Source organism: Fusarium tjaetaba (assembly GCF_013396195.1).
Source record: "Fusarium tjaetaba strain NRRL 66243 chromosome Unknown NRRL66243_c0000037, whole genome shotgun sequence".
Taxonomy (NCBI): Eukaryota; Fungi; Ascomycota; class Sordariomycetes; order Hypocreales; family Nectriaceae; genus Fusarium; species Fusarium tjaetaba.
Genome location: NW_023501233.1, coordinates 72,926 through 92,888, shown reverse-complemented (window position 1 = coordinate 92,888; position 19,963 = coordinate 72,926). Strand labels below are relative to the sequence as shown.

Here is a 19,963-nt window from a genome sequence, read left to right as displayed (position 1 = left end):
ATACTAGAAGCTTCCGATATCCTGTGTAGCCCCCGTGGATTTATTCTCCTGGAGCCTGACCCCACTACCCGACACTGAGTCGAGACTCATTACGCCATTTTCTGTCCCGACACTGCAAGACGAGATCGCTCAACAAGCGGAACAGGACGCGCGCTCCTTTTCCTTCATCAAACTCACATCTCTCCCCAATCTTGACTGATCAGCAACTGCAACCATGTGGGGTTGGTTTGGTGGCGCCGCGGCCCAAAAACGCAAGGACACGCCCAAGAATGCGATCCTCGGGCTGCGAGCGCAGCTTGACATGTTGCAGAAGCGCGAGAGACATCTCCAGACTCAGATCGACGAGCAGGATGCTACGGCACGCAAGAACGTGAGCACCAACAAGAACGGTACGTGACCATCTCCATGAGATTCGTAATGCGGGGCAGAGATGCTGATCTATATGATAGCGGCCAAAGCGGCCTTGAGGCGCAAGAAGACACACGAGCACGCGCTCGAGCAAACCGTTGCACAGATCGGTACACTAGAGCAGCAAATCAACTCGATCGAGTCCGCCAATATCAACAAGGAGACTCTGGCGGCCATGAGCAACGCCAACGCGGCCATGAAGCAGATCTATGGAGGTCTCACGGTGGACAAGGTTGATGCGACGATGTATGTTGACACCAGGCTTATTCATGCCGGTTGTATGAGATGTGTCCTTGGCTAATCTGAAACCACAGGGATGAACTGCGTGAGCACAATGCAATGAGCGACGAGATTGTCAACGCTATCACCTCGAACTCATTAGGCGAGCCGATCGACGAGGATGAGCTGGAGAACGAATTGGACGAGCTACAGCAGGAGCAGCTCGACGAACAGATGCTCAAGACGGGCACTGTCCCCGTGTCAGATGCTGTGCATAAGCTACCCACGCCGGCTAGGGAAGAGCGTATGTCCCCTTACTCAGGTTCTTTTTTGTGTAAACACTAACATTATACAGCCGTGTCAAGCAAGAAGCAGGCAGTTGAAGAGGATGACGAGGAAGCCGAACTTCGGAAGTTGCAGGCTGAAATGGCCATGTGAGATTGTTAATAGAGGAATTTGATGTTTGTATAGCATTTGGTTGGCGGGGACTGAGGGCGAAGCTGCATTATATGTGGCGTTTTCATCCAACACAGACAAGAGATGGCCTCGTGGTATTCGGAGCTTCCTGTGCCCTGGCGGATTTGCGGTTCTATTGTAGGTGTTATTGTCGGCGTCGGCGTCTAAGGTTGTTGATCTTTATCGTTTACGAAACTCTTTCCATCTTTCGCCTGGCAATTCGGCTTGAGCATCGTGACCGCACAGAGGTATTTCTGATGCCGGTACGCCTGTCATGGATGCACTTGATAAGAGATTTTTGTGATGGTTGACGAGCCTTGAAATGGGAGAGAATCTAGATCTTCAATGCGAATATATCCCGTAAAGTTGACCAAGATAATAAATTGCCGGTAATGAGAACACCCAGATTATATGATGGGGACACGAATGCAGACATGACATCAACATATCTATGGCATGGTAGCATAATAGGTGATAATAGCCCGTGCTTAGATCGTTTGGCTATGAGGATATGAAGAATGGAGGCAAAGGCATTGTGGGTCACATCACTATGTGATTGATTCATAGACGCCCATTTGAACCGAACTGAAACAAGTATAAGGTCTCTTGACCAGCCCCAATATTTTCTTTAGGATCTCGCAACGAACCGAGAGGTCCATGGACAATCAAGACGAAGTGACACTGAGATCTTTCAGCTGGGCTGGAGGTGACCGTTTCAGAGCAACTCCTAAGAGGATAAGTCCACGATGACCACCCAACTGATTTCGAAACCAGCCAAGGCGTGGAAAGGCGTAGTCATCACATCTACTGTACAGTATACGGATAGTATCAAGCTTAATAAAGGTCGCCGATCTGCAGCAGAAGGAGAGGTACGCACAGTACCTTGGGGTGGCCTAGGTACCTTATACTAGGCCCCCAACTGAGGCTATACGAACACCGTGATTGGACGGAGATGGTTCACGTGATCAGTCATCATGTTTCCAGCTGGGGAGGCTGGCTGTGGTTGGCTGTCAGTCGCTGACGCCCAAAAGGACCCTCCCGCGTCTAACGGCGCTACAAGAAGCCTCAGCCAGTCATAGCTCGAACTCTAACCGCCAAACAAAACGTACACCGTCCGTCGAGTTTCGGATCGTCCAAGTATTCCGCCTCTGCATTGCAGGCGCGCAAAAATAGAACGCACTTGCAGCAGGATATCTCGGATCCAGCCTCTTCCACAATGACGCAGAGAGCAATCGATGGCCCGCTCTGGCGGTTCCATAGCCCTCGAGAGGCCTTGCAGCTGAGGAGGAGGCTTGCAGATGCAGGACTTACAACGCCCAGCAAGCGCTGGCCCTACATGTCATGATCAGCTTGCGTGATGTAGCAGGAGGAGGAGGAGGAGGAGGAGGCGGCTGCTGCTGCTGAGATATGTGTATGCATGCTGCATATGCGCAGTCCAGTCTTGTCTTCATATGCCCCCTTGTTTCCTAACTCATCCATCCGTTGTGACTGTGTTTCGCATTTTCTCTTCTCTTTGTCCTTTTCCTCTGTCATATCCTCTGTGACCGCTTGTACAAACTCTCACTAACTAATTTCTCCTTGGTTTTCTTTTCCCTTTGTTCCTTTGCCATTTTGTCACGACTGCTCATGAATCTACTTCGTTGAGATGCTGGTCATCTCCTTTAATAGGATACCCTTCTCTTTAGGTGAGTTCACCTACCCAACATGCCCTGCTTCAAGCTCGAGCTGATTTCCGTTACTAGATGTTTCGTTGTAGAATGGCCAGTTGGCCATTTTCCTTCGTGCCGGCATGGTTGATCTTTTGTGTAACTGTCGTACTCGCGACTAATATCTCCAACGAATTCTCGAGCTTCATCCCTAGTTGTGCCGGAGAATGCTTCGCCTCCTTCCTTAACGTCAATTATGCTCAGGATGTTTGCACTGGGAAACCCCTGCTGGATTGTCTGTGTTCTCGAAGAGGCGCCTCGGGATTCACTCTTGGTGAGGGTGCAATGCAATGTATATCTGCTGAACGATCCATTGGATACTGCTCCAAAGTCGAAGCTAGTGGTATGTACTACGAACCACAGAATACGCAAAGAGTGTGTTGCTTACACAGAAGTAGACCGAGTCATCGAGAATGCATATGATATATGCAACGGGAGACCTGGCGCGGTCCATCCTACTTATCTCACCATCACGGCAACATTAGTTTTAGCTCCTACGGGAGGAGTTGTGACCTTTCCCTCAGTGACTACCAAGACCACTTCACGACCGGATACATCCACCACTGCTCGTACGTTGCCGACAACGTTGGTTATTGACACATCCTCGCCCCCTGTTATTCCAAGACCATCGACGAAACCAGTTGGCTCAACAACACGGTCGACGGCCAGAGAATACTCTACGACTGATTCATCAGATGATTCAGATATCATCTCGATCACGGAGCCTCCGTTCACTAAGCCCACTACTTTTGAGACTTCTACATATACCTCAACTTCGAGTTCAGAGTCCGAGACCACCACGGACGTACAGGGTGGTGCTGGTGGGGCAAGCAAAGATGAGGACAGTGATGATCCGGACAAACTTTCCACTGAACAGGTCGCTGGTATTTCAGTCGGCGTCCTCGCCGCAGTGGGAGTTGCTGTTGGAGCTATTGTATTGGCACGATACTATCGACGAAGAAAGTATCCTCAGATCAAGACTGGCTTTCTTCCTATGAGGGACACCTGGGGTTATAAGCCAGATCGATCTGACAACGGTGGACATAATTCGTGGATGGTTCACCAACTGCGACCTGATTTGGATCCTACGAATCACCCACCACCGCCGCCTACTTCCAACCGTAGGAGTGTCAAACCTGGAGCCATTGGTGTAGCATTATCACCTCCTCCCTCGAGCCGCAACACGGCGGTACATACATCTCCACTGAGGCGACTATCAAAGCTGCTCCCTGCAAAACCGACCCTACCGGATCTATCTGCCGGAGACACCAACGAAAAGCCCTTGCCTATTCTCCACGCGGAGCAAGCTGACGATAGACGCCAAGATGCTGGAAATTCATCGCGAGATGAGAGCTCTTCAATAATACCGCCACCACCATCAGCAACACTAGCTGCTGCTGCTTGGACAGGAAGATCTAAGCCGACACCACCCGCACCGCTGAAACTAAAAATACCACAAGCCGAGAAACCGGCTGGACCAGCTGTACGGATGAGCAACCGTGAGAGTAACGTGACAGAGTTTGAGGAAGACCGTACGTCGATATCACCAAACGCCAACACTCAAGTCTGGAGACCACCAACAACGCCTCTTTCAGCAACAACTTATTATGTTGCCGACCAATACGGCAATTGGGTTCTGGGAAACCCAAAGCGTGCCTCGGTGATTGCTCGAGGCTCGCAGGAGTCCAAGGTTTCTCAAGAGGGAGCACCAAGACCACCTAACAATGATAACGCCCCCCTTAGCAGTGCAGAACGAAGCGGCACCAGATCGCTTGCTCCTCCGGCTGAGATTATTCCTGGTGGTGCACCGTCCAGGCCTGGTGGACCTCGTCCGCAGTATCCCTCCCCCTTCTTCTCTTCCCAGTCTCATCCGAGACGCAGCACTTCCAATCGTCGTTCCATGACAAGACCCCTGACTCGACCACGTGAAGATTCCAGCAGTAGTAGCGCCACCATCATCACCACCTCAACCGAGTCCTCCTCAAGCATTCCGTCTGTGGCACCAGAACAGCGAGTCAGCCTCTCTCCTGTTGTTGAATCTCCCCAGTCAGTCCGAGCTCGTCAGCAGCAGCCTCAGATCCCCCCACGAGACCCTCGACGTGCCAGCCAGATGGGCAACCCTGGTGTCAGCGTCAACCCGCGAGCTGCCCCTCCTACGCGACAGGTAGTTTACAGCCCTCCTGGGCAGCCAAGCCCGACCTTGGGTCTGATGCAGACTCCTAGTGCATACTACGCAGCACTACAGTCCAAAGCGCAGCTGAATGCGCAACCACAACAGAAACCTCCATCAGCTGCTCAGAGCATGCAGCCCGCCGACAACACAGGCACACAGGCAGCTTCATCGACAATGCGCATTGTGGAGCCCTCTCCGGAGCCAGACGAGACCACAGAACCCGCGAATGTCAAGGATGATCAAATCCGGGCGTCCCCCTTCTACTTTGACCCACCATATCCTCAACCTCTTCAGTCTCGCCAAACCTCACAGCATCGCCGTTCTGCATCAGGGCCCCAGCCTCAGCAGTATCAACCATATCAGAGGCCTCCCTCGTTTCAACCTTCCCCTCGTCAACAACAGGCAGCCTGGCAACCAGTCCAGAGACTGCATTCACACAATCACCAGCAACAACGCCACAACCACCATCAGCAGCAGCAGCAGCAAAACCCTTGGCAGCCTACACAACGTATACCCCCAACATATCCGTCATTCCAGCAACAGCAACAGCAGCCTTTGCAGCCCTATCAACGCACATTCCCGCATCTGCAGCCCTACCAACAACCACAGATGTACCCTTCCTTCCAACCTTGGTTAAGCCAGCACCATTACCCTCGTAATACAGGAGGTTACCAGTCATTTCAACCCTATCCTGCCGGACAGCAGGCTCAAATACACCCCTCTCAATACCAGAGTTACCGCCCCCCGCAATCAATGAACCCTTCACTTGTTCACTCCGATAGCCAGGATTCACTCCTGGCTAAGCGTGTCGGTTTGGATCGCGCCGCTGGTATGGCTATCGGTACAGACAAAACTGGCGCATCAAAGTGGAATCGTGATACTCAAAACAAAACACCACCAAACCTTCCTATGTCGCCGCATTGGCAGCCGACATTAACCCCTACACGACGAGGAGATGACCTGGTCTTGAACGTACAATAAAATGGATACATAGATATTTCGGCGACACATGCGCCATCATTCTTTTGTTTTGTGAATTAGATCACGTATCAATTTTGTATAATAGCCAAGAATTTGGAAGCTATAATGAGCATTAGCAACAGTCATAGATGGAGGGAAAATGCCTTGGGACTGCACACGAATTTAGGGTGGAAATTATTGCATGCACCTATACTGCACTACACCTAGACATTCATTCTAATTCTATAGGTCACTTTTTCCCAATAATGTACTTCCTATCCTTTAGGTGTGGTCTTTTCGCGAAGTGCTAGGTCCAGCTTGGGCTTCATCCTTGTTCTCCTCCTTGATTGTTTGACCCATAACACATTCCCTCTCGACATACTGTCGAGGTTGCTGCGATGACTCGCTCGGCGTCCCCACTGGATCAAGCATGTCCAGTTCCAAGTTATGAAATGTCTGTTCACTGCTTTGGTTGCTGCGACGAAGACGGCTTCCATGCTTTCTTAAGCTCCCTCGTCTGAAGAACCCAGATGCATTCTGTCGCATGTTATCAATATGGTTTTCGAGTGCAACATCTAGAGCATCTAGACCTTGATCCAGCGTATCACGATTGAGATGGACGCCCGCATCGATGAGCTTGTTCCTCCGTCGAATATCTTGCCACCTTGTCAGGTTACCCATTTCCAATACGTTCATTCGGCGGTTTTTGCCCATTGGGTTTCCTATCATTGTGGGCCGCCAGGCATAATCCTCTTCCATCAATGCCCGCAAGTCATTGGGCATGGAAGCTCGGCGCTTCGAAGACCTTCGACGTGCTTGGGTGATTCTCTCCATCTCTTCTGATTTTGAACGAGGTATGATGAGCACATTCTTGAACCGGATGAGAACAAGCAACAAGAGGACAGTCAACAAGAAGAGTATCGCAGCTACGACGCTCGTGGCAACTTGTTGGCCAAGCTTCCGCGTTACATGACCGCCCAGCGCAGTTGAACCAGCCGCAAGTATGTATGAGAAGGATTGTATCATAGCGAATCCTGCTGTCACTCTCGGGAAAGAGGAGTAGTTGGTTCGACACTGGTCTTGACCTGTGGGACCACGGTGGAGACCAACCATTCCGGGAGATAGATCCGATGTATCGAAGGTTTCCATGATGAGACCGTTGCATTCTGAAATAGCGAGACAGGATAGAAAACCTATACATAAGGCAAAAAAGGTTGGCACCCCAGGACTGATTGGTGGTCCTGACGAAACAGCAGCATAACAGGCGCCGCCAATCGGAAGGGCAATAGTAAAGACGGCCCGGCGGACTAGATGTGAAGACCACACCATTTTCTGGCCCAGAACATCCCGGTTGACTTTATTTTCTCGGTTGCGAGATCTCGAGAAGATGCTGGCTTTTTGGAAAGGAATTGCAAGTAGAGCGCCGAGTGCAACGGCGGCGACATGAAGACCGACATATGGCGATCTGAGGTGATAGAATCGAGATACGAGTGAGCCCAGCAGAATGATGACAAGAACGACTTGTGCATAAATCCAGGCGACATATATCGCTACAACCGCGAAGCCAGGTTGTTCGAGCATCTCCAAAGATAAACGAACGCCATGGTATGCTTCCTGTCCCCACCACTTTGGACCTGTCTTGACTCGATGCATCATCACTTCTCCTCGAGCCAGACGACGCGAGATGTCCCCTCCTGTTCGGACTTCTGCAATCGACCGTCGGAATGCAGATCGTCGGACCTCAGGGCATATCACATTGAGAATCAAGACAACTGCAATCATCATGATGCTGATGTAAAACCCCCATGCTGGCGAATGCTTATCAATGATAGCTGCGCCAATGAGAAAACCAAGTCCAAGAGATCCAATCCAGCACCAGGTCCAGATACCGAGCCAAATGCCCATACCGCCACCATGTCTTCTTGCATCGAAATGATCGACAACCTCTTCATGGGGATGCTGACACATTAACGAAGCGCCAAAAAGGTCCGTCAGAACTGAGTGAAAGTTCATAGTTGCAAAGCCCAAAGAGCCACCCATTAAGGTACGAGAGGCCAACAGCATTGCCCTCCAAGACGCAGTGTTGGTAAGCCTGGGGCTGCTGACTGCAATTGCCTGTGGAAAAAGAAGAGGCATTGCAATAATGAGACTTGACATTATATACGGCTTCCGACCGTGGAGTAGAGGTAATGGCCAGAGAAAGAAGGACGGAATAGCGAGGGCAAGGAAACAACCAGTGTTGCCGTGTACAGTGACATGTGATTGATCCACGATATAATACTGGATTGATGGGACTAGGCCTGTATAGATACCAAGTAGCACCCCGATGAGCGCTGTGCTCAAGCAGGCAGTAGAAGCTACAAATCGCTTGCGAACGGGTGACTAGTCTCTCGCAATCGGGTGCCTGATGTGCGACTTTGGAAGGTTGAAACCTTGCATGTCCCGTAGACTCACGTGCGATCGCTTTCGAAGATTGATGCCGTGTTCGCCATGCAGCCTTCTCCCAGCAATGTTATGTTCTGGTAAAGCATCATGGCTGGTCCCGCTTCGAACGGCTGATGAAACGTTCACAGCTGCCGAGCGTTTGTGAGCTGTTGTTTGTCCTTTAACGTCCATTCCTCCAATATCAAGCAGGGCACTTGTGCTGCGGAGATCTTTCAGCATAACTGGCCTCCGTCTACGATCTATTTTGAACCCTTTGTTAGATTTCTGGGACTTTCTGCTGAGTGAAGAATGCCGTGAGGTGCCGCGTTGTTGTCTTCGTTCAACCTGATTCCTTGCTCGAAGCTCCTGGTAGGTTCCGGAATAGCTCTCAACTACATTGGCCAGCCGCGGGCGTTTGGGTATGGCAGTGTAAGTGGCAGCACGTCTACAGCCCGGTCTCGCTGGGTAGGCCGTATCTAACCCATCTATAGGAAATGCTTCGACGTTTTCTTGGGGGATGTTGCCTGTCGTCAAGTTTGATTCGTCCACATGGTCGGTGCCATGCTCATTCGGCACGGCAGGGTGGCTAGCATGAGCTGCGGCTTCCGAATGGTCCGCGACCTCCAGGGCGAGGGAGAGAGCTTCATCGAGGAGCCTCTCGAGATCGCTGAATGCACGCTTGAACAGTACTCCGTCAACCCCAGGATCAGACTTGCCAGACAGAGTCGACCAGGCGGACATTCTTCGCAGAGCCATGCTGCTTGGCAAAACAGGCTCTGATGGACGTCGATCATCTGATCTGATTAGTTTGATTCCAGGCTGAGGCTCAGTAAGCTGTGAATCGTTTGACTTTGCTGTGCGCGATAGTCGCTTGAGCCATTGGCTTTTCCATAAACAGCTCATAATAGACCCCGAGGATTGACTTCGAACTGGTCTATTTATGTTTGTAGCTAATAAGCTCTGGTCTTCCAGCACAGATAACTCTGAGCAATCCACGTCGTGAGAGCTGTTGTTTTGGTCGTATAAGCCATGCAGCTCTGTGTCTGACGATGCCATATTAGGTAGGCATGTGCCTGTGTTGAGCGATGAGAAGGGTCTAACATCCTGATCACCTACACTTGAAGCGTTCGAAAAGACCGCAAATTTTCCTGGGGGGTATATCCTTTTGTCTTTTGAAGCACTTCCGCCAGGACAGTCTATCCCTGTTTTCCCCCTTCCCTTAGTAGTTGACATCTTTAGACGATTTCTGTAATCGCTCAGAAGGAGGTCAAAGGTTGGGCGCAGTTTCACCGAAAGAGACTGTGACTTCTAGTCTTTGTTCGATAAGATGCTCCTTGATCTAGGCGAGTCCTGCTCCAAAGTTGATTGCTGGCCAATCTCGCCTGATGATGACTCTAAAGTTAGGTCATTATCGGGGCACAGAATCCCTGTAGTCCGTCGAACATCTTCAACTTCGTGATCATTCAGGCCTCCCACCGAAGATTCCAAAGGACTGTGCTGTATTGCCATCCCGCCCTGTGAAAAAGAAGTTTTGTGGTAAGGGGGGCCAGGTATAGCGCCCAGTGTATTTGTCGTTTCTGCCGAGGGTGTGGATTGCCGAGTCTTCCCAAGAGGTGTCGGCTTATTTGTACTAGAAACTTCTGAATCGGTCAATGGTGATTTCAGATGCCTAAGAGATGCCGAGTCATGGTTCGTTTTTAACTCTTTGATAGCCTCTGATCTCATATCCTCGCTTCTTGACATGTCCACGGATGCGCGTGAACTTGGAGGAGGGGTTTGATCGAAGTCGCCAACGTCAGTACTGATGTGATCATTAGAGTTCCCGTGAGGGAGAAAGGCCCGAGTGTGGCCAATGAGGTTAGAAAACATGATGGAGTTTCACGTATCGTGTGCTGTAGCAGACAGCCGTATCGAATGTTGGACGCTGGTGACGAGAATGTATCGCGATGACGAGGGGATTTACGCCGTTGTGTATATGCTCTACTAGACGCTGTGTTGGGAAAGATTGACTCCGAGAAGTATTGTTGACGATTTTCTGAGTAGATGTGATACTGGATCAAGAGACTCGATCATCGAACACGAGGGCATTCCCAACAAGGACTAGACAGAACACAGGAGGAGAATGAAGATGAAGACTAACGATTCTATCATGTATGTAGAGAAGGGGTTGCTAGGTTACGAAAGACAGAAAAGGGAAAAGGGTGAGAGGAGAGCCCGTTGTTGATGGTGTTGAGGTAGAGTTACAAGTGACAGCGCACGCATGGGCACGGTAAGGCCACTGACGGGTTGATGGCGGCAGACGGGATGTGCTAGTGCAGTTTCCTTTGCCAGTTTCGCCCAACCTGCCTTCCATTCACATTCCCTTTTCCCCATTATTGTCATTATGCAGGAAGGAACGATCGGATCAAGGGCAATATCTCGGTTCATGGCATCAGATACCTTAGGTAATAAAGTACAGTCATATTTTAGTTTGGGCCCGAGCTCATCATGACGACATGTTGATCTACGTACGTACACTGTTAAGAAACCTGACTCGCGTGTAAGGCTGAACATGACATAGGTAGAGTCTGATGTGATCGTAGCCGAGTTTCAGCAAAGGACCCGACCTTACCTCCGTACATGACATAGGCCTGTTCTATAGACCCAGCACCTTATTGATGTCGTACGGAGTACCTGAATACGTCCCTTACAGAATGTCCCTCACTCACAAGCGCCAGCCGCCCCAACCCCCTAGCTGGGACGGCTCACCCCTGTCCCCATCAGAGGAAAAACGCCTTGAGCACTCCACCAAACGCAATGCCCCTGCATACAAACAGCCCGGCTTCGGCAAGCCAGGGATCGTCTAGCTTAATTTCTTGGGGACTCTGGTCGTCAGCATGGATCCCGACCTCAGCCGTTTCTGACAGCTGAATCATGCCATTCCTATTTCGAACTAATCCCTGGAAACTACCGCGATGTAGCGTTACTCCTTTGGCTCACCTCAGCCTTTGATGAGTTGCTTAAGTGATAGACGAATCATCTTTCCATGTTCGCCAAGTTCAGAGATGCAAGCTTCAGGTAGCTCTCCATCATGTCAGCACCGTCTTGTGCTGGCCAATTGCATCTATGAATCCGGGTTCTCCTTATGCACTGCATAATCCATCCGACCTTGAGCTCGGCTGTAAGCTTGCGATGCTTCTTTACACGGGATTGTTACATCCTCCTGGGATTTGAATCTCGATTGTTGCGCTCGTGTTGGGAATATAACACTCAGCAGTATAGGCTGTCGAGTACTAAGCGAGATCTCCAACTAACGTACATAGAAGACCACGTTTATTGGTACACAAACTCCTTGTTCATCTACTCAAAACACATGCACCAACATCCTTGGCAACCCGACTGATCGTCTCACACCCTGGAATGGTTCCCTGCATGGCGCCAGTGCGCCTAATCGCGCACCGCCCGCAAATCACACAAGCCCGCAGCCCTCCTTGTAATCTGCGTCAAAAGTTTCCTGAGTAAAATAGCCGAAATCCTTCTCAAGGCTAATTGGCCTTACTCTCGCCGAGCGCACCCATCCTTCCCGCATGGCTCGATCTGGCAATCTACCGGGGTGGGTGGCCTAATAATAGGACACGCTAACCTCGGACGTCATTACCATTGCCGTGTCCATGGGCTTAGACAAACTATCGAAACTGCAAATGCTACTGCAAGGCTGTGACTCAAATTTAGTCGATATAAGTGTTTTTAGCCCTTTCTGCCTTGTCTGTATGATGCACAACTCGGCATTCAGAGCTGGTGGCTTAACTGAGGCCTCCTCATGGCACATCTGACATTGCCATTGCAATTGATTTCCCAGAGCCTCGAAGCTTTACACCTGTGCTAGAGAGAATATGTAAAATCTTGAAGATACGTAGTATGACTTATAGTGTGCACGTATACAGTATCTTTCAACCGAGGCTCTCAAGGCTTGGTTGTGAAGTTGTGGAGAAGTTGACTTCATATGACCCACTTTGCCTGATGATCGCGAGGATGAGTTGAATCTAAGCCTCAGTAAAATAGGCACCCATCATGCTTTCTACTTTGATTCACGAGAAGGGTTTGAGAGTTTTGAGTAGAGGTAAAATTGTCTTTTTTCATATCGTGGAACGTTCAACGTCACACTTCCTGTTGCTCGTTGTTCGATTGGGAACCCAGTTCCTAAGTCAACAACATATGTACTACATGACCAGGGTGAATGTTGCAATCAATGCTGTGTTATAGGCCCAGGTGATGCAGTATGAAAACAAAAAGAATACATCGGAGATTTTGAAAGATCCCCTCTCCAAAAGAAACGAAATAATGGCCAGCCATCCCTTGTCCGCATATAATGCTACAAGCATTTTAGCAAGCCCCGCCAGTTCAAATGCAAACCGTGATAAAAGTCCCAGTGACCCTAAGATGTGGATTGTCTTTTGTCAAAAAAGACATCCATGGAGAAGAAGAAGAAGAAGAAGAAGAAGAAGAAGAAGAGAAAAAGGAAGAGGAAATCAAATCGCAGTAACGTAGTCCGGGGGCGGAGACTTATTACCAGTAATGTCTCGACCCATGATGCTCAAGAATAGAAATCCCACCGTCTAAAATCGCCGCGAGGCTCTCAGCACCTGCTGTTCCAAGTTGTAGTCCAATGCCGCTGTATCCTGACTTGTTTCCAGCCAAGCGAAAATGAAGTCGCACGAATAAATCCATCGCTGTGCAAAGGGGCAAAAGGCCAAATAAATAAACGCCATCCGACAATGTGAGTTGAGAGATTTTCCCTCCGTTTATGAATGCTGCAGCCGACCAGCAAATAGAGAACCACCGGCAAGTTCAAGAAAACAATGCCATGTGTCAAAAGAAAGAAAGAAATAACTGCCTGTGAAGGGGGAACAGCAATGCGAGTTGCTTTCCCCAACCGAAAAGAAGGCATTCCGTCGTGATCGTTTTCATGTCCATATCATATCTCATTCCCGTGCCCTCGGCAACGTTGCTGTGATCTCCATAACAAAAGTGGTCATCCAAAAACGAGGAGGCCCCAATGGGCGATGATAGAGCCAGGAAGTCTGCAAAAAGGATATGCCTAGCGGTGAACCTCGTTCGGAACTCCACCAGTCCAACGAAATCCTGCTAGCAAAAAGGAGAGCTGCGATGGGTTGCAGGAGAGAAGGTAAAAAACCCAATCGTCGAACTTGAATATTATGAGTCTTGGAGAGCAAGATCCCATTGCCGAAGACAGAATCGTTCATCGATAGCTCTTTGAGCCGTTCATCGATAGCTCTTTGAGCTCGAGTAGCCACTGTGGTAGCCACTGTCGGAGTAGCTATGTGGTGACGCATACTGAGCACCATGACTCGAGTGTGCAGAGCATAGGTAACCAACGAGGATCGTTCGCTGCTGGATGGGATGACCTGGGCGGCCGTATGCTGCGCAGCGATCAACAGCATGGGTGTAGTAGGGGCAACGGCAAGCCGAATAGAGCTCGACAAGTTGATAGCACATGATTGTGGTGGTGGGCCGTGAAGTTGTTGGCCTGGTGTCGTTGGTATAGAAGACAGGAAATTGCACAACCCAGTAAGATGTCTAATATAATATGTGAACCAACAAAGGAGGAAATCGTTCGTGGTCTGAGTTCGTAATGAAGGCAAGGGGGCACTGAACAAGGAGGATGAAGCTTGAAGGCAAGACAGTGAGGATCAATGGAGAAACGCTTGCTTTATGAATCTTATGAATAGAGAGATAGGAAGTGAGGATAAGACAATTAACTTCCAAAGAGGCATCGCAGCCTTATAGGCCTGCTTGGAGCCTGGACGAGAGCATCGAAGGTCATAAAGACACCCCCCCAGTTCGGGGCTTTTCTTGACAAACAACACTCCCGCGAGAACATCACCAGGATGTGTGTCAAGGCACCAGTGACGCCAGAGACGCCAGTAAGAGTGCGTGAGAGCAATAGCCGCAAGTTGAGTCTGACTGTCTTGACAGGTGACAAAGGCTGGGGCGCGTCTATTGCAGGCTTGGGATAATTAGTGCAGACCCACCGCTGAAGGACCAAAGATGCCTTGGGCCTAGAAGGGGAGGGGAGGGGGTCTGAAGGACCTTTGAATTTGGGGGCTTTACTTTTTTCGGAGGCTATGGCTTCTAGGACCTTGTGCGTCAAGTGCTCTGTGCTCTGATTTCCTCTGTTTCATCGGGTGGTTCTTGTTCCGAAGGAAGCCAGAAACATGCCTTAAACTCAACTTATCCATTGAGTGAGACTGAGAAAGCACGGGCTTGCTCTCAAGGCGCAGCAGCGCAGTGGGTGTGGATGAATGAGCCTGGCTACTGGGTACCCGTACCGCATCAACCGGACAGGGATCCAACGGCGAGCGCAGGGGTAGTCCGTAGTGCAAAGCCCATAGTCCTGTAGGTAGGTATGTATGTACTTACATACAGCATAGTTAGTTAGCAAGTGCAGGGGATAGGCGGCGACGGGCCATGATCAACTCCATCCATAGGTTGGAGGTGGTTCCTGGGTTCGGTGTGAGGAGTCATCAATTGGCCTGAGACAGGGAGGTTGAATTGACCTGCAGCAGGGCTGAAGAGGAGGGTTACAGATCTGGAAACAATGTGATGCAATGCAATGGCGATAGTTGAAATTGCACCCTCTTCCACTATTATACTGCATTGCATGGTACCATGCTGGTACCTCCTGTACGTATCGTAGCTGCATGCATGTAAGAGCGGATTGACTGAACGACTTTGTCTTGATCGGCCGAGGGTGACTTCAAAAGCTTGTGACGGCGACCATGAATCTTCTTACCGTTGGAGAAGTACCACCATCAATGAATATTGGCGAGAGATGCAGACTTATGACGTATGTGAAGCGCCGGGGCCTGTAACCAAGAGGTCTAGACCCATGAGAGAACAGAAGCGCACAGCGTTGATGACAAAGGAAGAGATGCGCTCATGGAGGATATGACGAGGATGTGTTAATCAGGGTCTTTTCGTTCGTAGGAGGATTGGGACGTTAAGGTACGTGGAGAAAGTACCTACCTTACTAAATTACGGAATGGCTTCAAAATTTAGTTAGGGGACTTTGGAGAGTTAGTCATTCAAGGCAATGGTTCGCCTGGCTCATCCATTGAAGTCTCAGTCGGCCTACAACAGTGACACTTACCAGGTACTAACATAGGCCATCCATTCACACGTGCCCTGAAATATCAACAGGCAGAACAGGCAGAGAGACTCTATTCTCGTCCTCAATGAGTAACAACGTTTTCTAGGTCCTTTGTATACACCAATCCCCCCCCTAAACGCAGCACAATGGGGACTTTGAAACACCCGACGACAGCAAAACAAACCCCCAGCCACAATATCACTAAATGACGCCTGAAATGCCATATCGGGAATGCAGACCGTCCACCTGCCATCCAATATTGAATGATTCCTAACCGAATAAGTGACCTAGATCAAGTTTCCATATACTAACCTAATACCATGAGTGCTACAATACCTTATCGATACAAAGATGGATGTGTCGGGTCTAAGAAAGCGTCACACGCAGTAATATAATTAGCACTGCTCAGCGCTAACCCTTGCTGCTCGGCACTTATGGTGATGGTGGGCAGGCCTTGCTGCGCCCAACGTCCCGGTGCTAGGGCACTGGAGTCCCTGGAATCTGATGTGGTTTCTCTATCTCTTGTTTCCTGTTTCATACCGACAAGCATTAGCTAGGTAATTCCAACCTACCTACCGTGCAATAGTGAAAAGCCACCATCTCAAATTAGAGTCGGGGAGCTACCGGCTAGCGGGCCTACCTAGAATCGTATGGGTCTCGATCATTACCCAGGGAGGGACTCAATTCTTTCACGATTCCACAGATGACAACAACTCTTCAATAGCTCATATGGATATAACCAAACATTCGCCCGCTCCCTAGATGGCCATGTTGCTGGGCCTCGAGTCGATATGGCCCCAAGACGAGATATACTTGTCATATTGGGACTACGACTTTTCCAATATTGCCTACCTACCTACCTTACCTTATGAGCCGATATCGATGGAAAACGGTAGAAACGAATCAGATTCGGAACCACAACTTTAAGAATACTACCCGCCCTATCACCTGCTGACAGTCATAGCGACAGGGTCCCCTGTCCATCATAAGGCTGTGTCTGCATCCCACCCCAGGCCTTGGCAATGCTTGCACTCTTCACGAGTGCACACTTGGATTGTTATGACATGGAGCCGTGGTATCTGATAATGTTTTCATGCTTTATTGATGATGGACTGTGGTCTTTGCAAAGTCTTTAGAGGGGCATGAAATCGCATGTGGGTTCCTCATTGTTGCAGCTTGTAAAGAAATATATAGTCCCTACCTATCTATCTAGGTAGGGAGCAAGTCTAATTGTTGGGGAACCCATCGAGTGAGTGAACGTCTGATGGTCTCAGATCGACCAAGACTTCCCCCCCTCCAAGACCAAAGTGTTGGAAACTGAGCACACACACCTCACTCAACCAAGTCTGTCATACAACATTTCCGCGCAACTGACATGCATCCACACTACCACCATCGGGCATCCCTGAAAGTCTTCCGAGTACAGTACACTGTTCAGGACTGACCAGTCAGCACTAGTAGACTACCTTACCTGGTACCTACTCTACTACTGTACACAGTTCGACATTGACTCTTTGCTCATTGAATCCAAATGTGGAGGCAGCCGGCCCAGCCTTGCATTGGTGGCTTTCTGGATGCTCAGGTACGTTTTCTCACACTCGACTCGTCCGGATAGTTGCCTCATAACGCTGACAAGTTCCCGAAAATTTCACCGCTCCCTACCTCAAGTCTGTCTCACCCAAAAGCGAAACCTGAATTCCTATTGGAACGGGAAACAGTGTTCCCTGCCGCGGCCATAGGTAGGATAACAGGCATCTGACTTTCTTAGGTCAGCATTCTCGCCTAGGTAAGTAGGCACCTCACGTGGGCTCCGGGCAGTGAGTTCGCTGACATCGGGGCTCTGAGAAGACGTGCCGTACCGTACCTAGTTATTGATTGTGAATGACGAGAATTCAGTGTTTTGAGTGCCGCATGCCTATCGGTTGAGTAGGAAAGATCATATATGTTGTAACGCACAGCATGGGCCACATCCCATCTACGATGTGTTTAACGGATTCCTGGCTTAACAGGCCATGTAATATATCTCTACTATACAGGAGACTCAAGTTGCCTCCAGCTGTAGGCTAACGTTTACTGTTACATGGCAATTTCGTGAGCGATAATTAAATCTGTTAGAACGCGCACAGAGTCAAGAATTAATTGATCGGTCACTACCTTACTGTACACAATGTCTCACTTGGCCACCACCATCGACGGTCCGTTGCCGTTACATGTCTTGCCAAAGACACCACCACTTGAAGAAAATGCTCAATTGGCTCAAGCATAACCAACTGGTCCTGATTGGGAATCAAGTCTTCAGGCACATGTTCCCTCCAAAGTTCTCCAAACTTCGCGATGAGACTATTATTGGCATCCATGGTAATTAGTGTGTACCCATTCTCTCGGAATACTGAATGCTGTAAGGCTATTCTTGGTCAACACCCTGGTTAACGGTTGAAACTGAGTGCCAGAGTCAGACGTCTCCTAATCAGAACCAGGAGAAGAGAAAAAGAGTCATAGGTAGCTACGTAAAGAGGTACCAGAAACCACATAGGCTGGAGCATCATCGCATGCAGGATGAGAAAAAGGGCTCCAGTGACTACCTAGCCAAGTAAAGGTCCAGACAGTCTGGCTGGGTCAGAAGGGAAGGCAGATGACGAGTGAGCGAGCACGGACGAAAGCAAGCCAGAGCCCTCCATCATTGTCATGGATGGTTGTCCAAGATGCTCACTCCTCGTCTGCCTAAACTGCTTTGCTGCTATACGACACGAAAACATTGCGCTTTTGCGCATAGTCTGGGGGTTTAGAGTGTCATGATCATATCGTGGGATCTATTCTTTACTCAACGCACAATACGGCCCTGACGGCTTACCATCATCGTCATGGAGGGTTTGATGACCTCACAGTCATGTCGCACAGCGATTCAAGACCTTCAGCCTCGTCCGAGAACCTATAGGACAGCCCTGTCGTCTAATCGGATGCCCCACGGGCTGCGCCTCCCGCCGTGGCTTGCCCCCCCGTTGTTTCTCCCGGAGTCCCCGGCGGAGAAAGCTTGACTTCACATATCATGACAACTTCTAATCCTCATCTGTTCTATTACAGTGACTACTTAACGCCTAAAAATTCATACCTATCACAATAAGACGCAAGGCACTCTAATGACTCCACCTTTGTGCATCTTGATTCTTTTTAGGGATACTCATACTCAGCTCAGTCTGCCTTGGACTCATAAACCCATCTAAGAACGATACCGGCACACATACAGTCGTTTGAGCATACCTTACTGTGACAGATATCAGACTGATCTCTCGGCCGGACCTGTTTCTAATATTATAATGAGCCTAGCTCCTGTTGTTGATTTGCTAATCATTTTCACATCTACCCCTTTCTGACTATCTGTTTCCCACTCGCCGGGACCGACGTTATTGATCAGGGGGCATGCATGGCTCCCTGCTCCATCGCCTGGCCTTTTTCTTTGTATTTGGTGGCGCGGCTGTTTGCCAATGCGTTTACATCCTCAACCCTACCCATATTTCCCTCCCAGCGAAAGATGTCACCCCTTACAGTTAGCACAAGACCGTTCGTTACATGGACCCCCCTGGCACAACATTTGCCGCCGTGCCTCGCGCCTCTTCTTTTGATCTTGACGCAACCGCGATCCTATTCGTGATCACAGGCGTGGCCCGTCATCTGTCCCACATCATAAGGCGTAAGGCTGATCTGCAACCGCGGCGACGTTTCTCGAAACTGTCCCATCCTTCGAGCTTCGGAAACTCAGCTGTTTGACGATCAAATAAGCATCTGACGTCGTACATGTTAGCGAGTCTTGCACAAGCACCAATGACTGTACTCATGGAAGGGAGGCCTCAGTCAATAATCCAGATTCAACAATGAGTCTAGTCTCGAATGTTCCATTATGTGTAAGGTTATCTGGTTGCCTGCCTGGAAGGCTCATTGGTGTTAGCCATACTCTGTCTGGGTGTCCGAACCCTTCTTGGGAGCCCCTTGACCTCTATACTCTCCGATTCGATACGGACAACGACATCTATTGAGTTGAGTTGAAACAAGTCGTCAAATCTCGTGATATACCCCCTTCCCCAAAACAGTTGCCGCCCATTCCCAAGCTAGGTTGACTCACTAATCGCTGTCTCCTTGTATCACGAACTTGCCTCCCGCGGATCCATCACAGAGGGGTTGGAAAGCGGGCGTCTTTGGCCATCGTGTAGGCGTGGTAACAAGGATTGAAATAAATGCTCGAGATGTATCATGTGCCCCAAACCCATCTTCCCTCTTCTGCATCCTCCATGCCTTGTCCACAATGCTAAGATCCATGCGGTTTTGGTTTGTAAGGCGAAGACCAAAGTCAAACTGTCCCTGGCAACGCCGTTGCATAGTGTATCGGATACCCAAAGATGCACGCACAATGGTCAGAGCAAAATGTTTACCGCAACCTAAACTCCAATCATGATAAAAAGGCATCCTCCAAAT

At 49.6% G+C, this 19,963-nt stretch overlaps 3 protein-coding genes across 3 annotated transcripts; 2 read left to right on the top strand and 1 right to left on the bottom strand.

The window, feature by feature from the left end:
• Window positions 1-214: 214 nt before the first annotated feature.
• FTJAE_2073 (vacuolar-sorting SNF7) lies at window positions 215-1,065 on the top strand (the record flags this gene model as incomplete). The annotated part of the gene is made up of 4 exons (XM_037348229.1): window positions 215-389; window positions 450-654; window positions 723-931; window positions 983-1,065. The coding sequence occupies 4 exons, from the start codon at window positions 215-217 to the stop codon at window positions 1,063-1,065; spliced, it is 672 nt and encodes a 223-aa protein (XP_037210817.1).
• A 1,929-nt stretch (window positions 1,066-2,994) lies between these two features.
• On the top strand, window positions 2,995-5,943 carry FTJAE_2072 (DEF1-coordinates repair and RNA pol II proteolysis in response to DNA damage; the record flags this gene model as incomplete). The annotated part of the gene is made up of 1 exon (XM_037348228.1): window positions 2,995-5,943. One exon carries the CDS (start codon window positions 2,995-2,997, stop codon window positions 5,941-5,943), a length of 2,949 nt encoding a protein of 982 aa, XP_037210816.1.
• A 261-nt stretch (window positions 5,944-6,204) lies between these two features.
• Window positions 6,205-9,249, bottom strand: FTJAE_2071 (polyamine transport; the record flags this gene model as incomplete). Its single annotated transcript, XM_037348227.1, has 2 exons — window positions 6,205-8,037; window positions 8,377-9,249. The coding sequence occupies 2 exons, from the start codon at window positions 9,247-9,249 to the stop codon at window positions 6,205-6,207; spliced, it is 2,706 nt and encodes a 901-aa protein (XP_037210815.1).
• Window positions 9,250-19,963: the final 10,714 nt, after the last annotated feature.